This window comes from Arachis duranensis, chromosome 9 (genome assembly GCF_000817695.3).
Source record: "Arachis duranensis cultivar V14167 chromosome 9, aradu.V14167.gnm2.J7QH, whole genome shotgun sequence".
Classification (NCBI taxonomy): domain Eukaryota; kingdom Viridiplantae; phylum Streptophyta; class Magnoliopsida; order Fabales; family Fabaceae; genus Arachis; species Arachis duranensis.
Window position 1 is genome coordinate 113,270,440 of NC_029780.3, and position 4,212 is coordinate 113,274,651.

The 4,212-nt window shown below is 32.2% G+C and overlaps 1 protein-coding gene across 1 annotated transcript in view; it reads right to left on the reverse strand.

The window, feature by feature from the left end:
* LOC127741620 (uncharacterized) overlaps nt 1-2,179 on the reverse strand; it is a 3,460-nt gene extending 1,281 nt beyond the window's left edge. The window contains exons 1-3 of the mRNA XM_052254412.1: nt 2,074-2,179; nt 1,334-1,772; nt 210-1,102 (exon numbers count right to left, since the gene is read on the reverse strand). Coding sequence (XP_052110372.1) covers nt 210-1,102; nt 1,334-1,772; nt 2,074-2,179 — 1,438 coding nt within the window. The remainder of the gene's footprint in view (nt 1-209; nt 1,103-1,333; nt 1,773-2,073) is intronic.
* Nucleotides 2,180-4,212: the final 2,033 nt, after the last annotated feature.

Genomic DNA, 4,212 nt, shown 5'->3' on the forward strand with positions numbered 1-4,212 from the left:
ACACTTTGTAAGTTGCTTTCTCCATTAAGCCAGAGTAACATGTGTGCATGAGGTAGACCTCTTTTTTGGAACTCAATAGTATACATACCTAAAAAATACAAAAAACATATTAAAGAACCAAACAACTGCATGTCCGACAACAACAAACAGAAATTGAAATGCTTAGCGAGAAAAGAACATAGCTGCATTAAGTGGACCAAAAAACACACCTTCCTTCAGATCGCTAAGGAGGCACTTCAACTTAGCATGAAAAACACGACAAGAGATATCAGGACGATCAGCGATGGGAATTCGCTCTCGCTCTGTGAACCGCTGGAATTCAGGCCAATTTGGATTACATGTAATAGTGAGGAATAAATCTGGATAGCCAAAATGTTTACAAATTGCCATGGCATCCTGACAACGGTTAAACATATAACGTTTACCACCAGTGAAGGAGGAAGGCAAAATAATTCGTGTCCCAATTGAAGAAGCCTCATCATCACCACGACGCATAGCCTCCTCTATTCCTTGAAGAACTTCTCCTCTAATTGTACTTTGCTTCATTCTAATCTCATACAACCTCTGGGACTCAATCATCGTGAAACAATCAACAACAAATTGTTGAAACAACCGCCTACACTTGTGAATAATTCCATCTTCATGCTCCCTAATCTGCAGACGAAAACATATGAATTCCCTGAGAGAAACTCTTGTTCTCCTTCCAGGAATATATCCAGACTGTTGACCTCGATAACCAATGTTCAACTGATAACCATCCTCACCATATGGAAACAACAGAGGATACTGTAAGGGCCAATATAGAGCATGAGTTTCATATATACGTTGCAACCGACCAGTAGTAGATCGAACAATAATGTCACGACCATGATCCGACGAATCAAAATCGCCAACAATTAAAGCAGCAACTTCATCGCAAGAGGGAGCACTGTACATTCTTCGATCAACATTCCGTTGCGAATACAACTTCAATGAGAAAATCTCAGATGGATGACACTGATAGAATTCTCTAACTCTTCGAAATGACTGTGCTATGACATTATGAGTATCGATCATTTGCAACAACTCAGTTATCAATTCTTTATCTATCTCAGATGTTTGCCTAAAAGAAATATATATTAACCAAAAAAAATATATTTAAAACCCACATAAATACAATTGTAAGATATTTTGATATATAATTATTAAAAAAAAATGACTAATAGCACATTATAAACAAAACACAGTATAACTATGAAGTCACATCTATAAACATGTTTTCCAATACAAATAACAGCAAAACATCAGGAAAATACAACAGAAAGACTAACAACAATGTATCAAACACACATACCCAAAGATTCGCTGCCTATTAATTATCTCATGCTGAGTGTCGTATACGTATAATTGTGCAAATTTAGGCTTCTCACCAGCATTTGGGAGCAAACTTCCAATCCGATGATAATTTTGACCACTTATTATAAACTGCGGTGGACCTTTCCCATCATTCACTGAATCCAATACCTTACCGCCAAGAGACGTGAAGGCAAACATACTGTTATAAGATCGAATATTTTTTTGGAAATACAAACTCTTGCTATCATCTCCATTGATCAAATTATATAACAGATCTGGGGGCCTTTGGAGATAAGGTAACTGAATTTTTCCCTTTGAGCAACAAACAGTAAAAATAGGATGATTAACTGTAGAATCTCTTTCAACACGTTCTAATAACCAGAAACACGCGCCACAAATTGAACATTCATAGTTAGGATCACCAACATCAAGGCAGCCTGGTAAACATAAAACCGAGAAAAATATACCCAATAATAATAGGATTTCATCCGAATTACATGACATGAAATAGACTCAACACAAAATGAATAAACTATTAGTATAAAGATATAATATAAAATAAATACTTTACTCATTTGAGTGTTGTGAGAAAAAATACGTCAGAAAATATTATTTATATTTTACACTAATTGAATAATATCTCATGACATAATCACAATCGGATGTTTTAGAACTAAATAAATAAAGTTTCTATTTTACTATTCTTGAATAATATATGATTTAAGAAAGAGAGCGTACCTTGTATCTCACTTTGCAAGAACAGAGGATGATCAATAACAGAACCAACTTGACTGAATGAATTTACGGAAGGATCATATATTTCTGATTGGTCTATATCATCCATTTTGATTTAGAATAAGACAAACTTACGTAAAGATAAATTCAACAACCAAATATAAACAAAAATAAATCATGCAAAAAGAAATCAATTAACTATCTAATAATGAACATGGAATGTGAACAGCACAAATATAATAAAATACGAAAATCAATAAAAATAAAACATTCATTTATGAACTAAGTAAATATAAATAAAACTAAATGCACATTCAAAATGAGTTTAATTTTTACCAACATTAGAATACACTTTGTTTTATTATTTTAATCACTGATACTAACTACGAACATTAAAATGAAATAATCTAAATTACTAATTATGACGTAAAAAGATATCAGGAAGAACCGGACCAGAGCTGCCGATTCATTTGGAAAAACCGATGAAAAATTAGTAAGAACATCCAAGTATGACACTAAATTTAACATCATAAATAAATTAATTGAGAGACGTAATATATTCATGGTTCACTATCTTGAAGGACCAAATTAATATTTATTTTTTGATGCAAGGCCTAATTAATCTGAAGGCGAAAAATATAAGGATGGACCTAATAGTCACTTTATTTAATTTTTGACTACTTTATATCTTTTACTGACGTATGTTTAATTTTTGACTACTTTATATCTTAGAGAAGTACAAACATATATTTAATTATAAATTTTATAGATTACTAATAATTAAGTTAACCCTTTTAGGTGTAACAGCATAAAAAAACAATAATAAATGACTTAAAAACATTTGCTATTAGACATAAATCAAAGAAACCTAAAATATAATTTAACGGGAAAAAATCAGACAGGGATCAAATAGTTAAAGATATTATTATACCTGACAAAATAAAACTTGAACTCTGATTAACATTCTGGGACACCTCAAATAAATTTTCTAAAATATAAGAAGAAATAGAAACATTGAAAACATATAAAATAAACAGATAGATTATTATAAACACAAAGATTAAGTACAAAAACATAAAGAGAACAATAAAAATTACCCATATAATCATTCAAAGTGAGGGTAGGCATCGAGGAATCAAGCACCTCTAGAGCATTACAAAATGAAGAAAAATTACAAACACTCACATAGATATAAAATCACTAAAAATTAGAGTAGAAAAGACTAAAAATATCATTAAAGTCAATTCAGTACTAACCACTTGCATTTCGATGTTGACTTTGCATTCGCTTTCTTTTTAAAGAATTTCGCCTATATTCTCTAGCACGAATAGAGTTATGAGACATCTGTGTTATTCGTACTAAAGAAAACAAGAGGTTGAAGAAGTTACTATAAGCCAAGAAGTATGCCTGATTCAGTCCCAAGAACATATGCACATCATTAAGTTCCTATTAAGTTACTATAAGGAACAATTGGAAAAAAAAAAGGAACGGGAGAGGGAAAGGGATGGCTGGCAGCAAAAGTTGTCAAAGACACCAACAAAGAACTCATAAACCTTCACACCTCTGATAACGCATAAAATAAAAGAAATAGTGTATTATAATGAACAGCAATAACTAACCAACATAAAAAGATAAATTTATACAACAATAAAGAGATACAAATAAGAACTGCTGCATTTCATTAAAACATTGATTGATAGTGATATAGACAATTACATATGCCTATCACCCCTATGATAAAGAGTATTCCAAAATATGACCACATATCCTAGTATGTAACATAAAGAGGGTACAACATTGAAAATGTGTCCAATCCCTAGCAGAGTCACTATTACAAAAAAAGGAGTTGAGAATAGACCAACTTGGCACATTACCCGAGCTAACATATAGGAAAACCCCTATATCTGACAGTCCTATTTGTTGGACACAATCCAAAAAAGTGAAATCAAAATAACATCCAGCCAGCATCATTACATGTCCACCTATTTGCAATCACAAGCCTTCCTAAATACTTATAGAATTACAATACATAAAACACCTACACCTAGACACAGCAGCTCAATTCGACAGCTTCAATCAAACTCCATTAACCTTGGCAACCTTCAACCCACGCCCATCTACATCAACAGCAGCCTCTCCAAA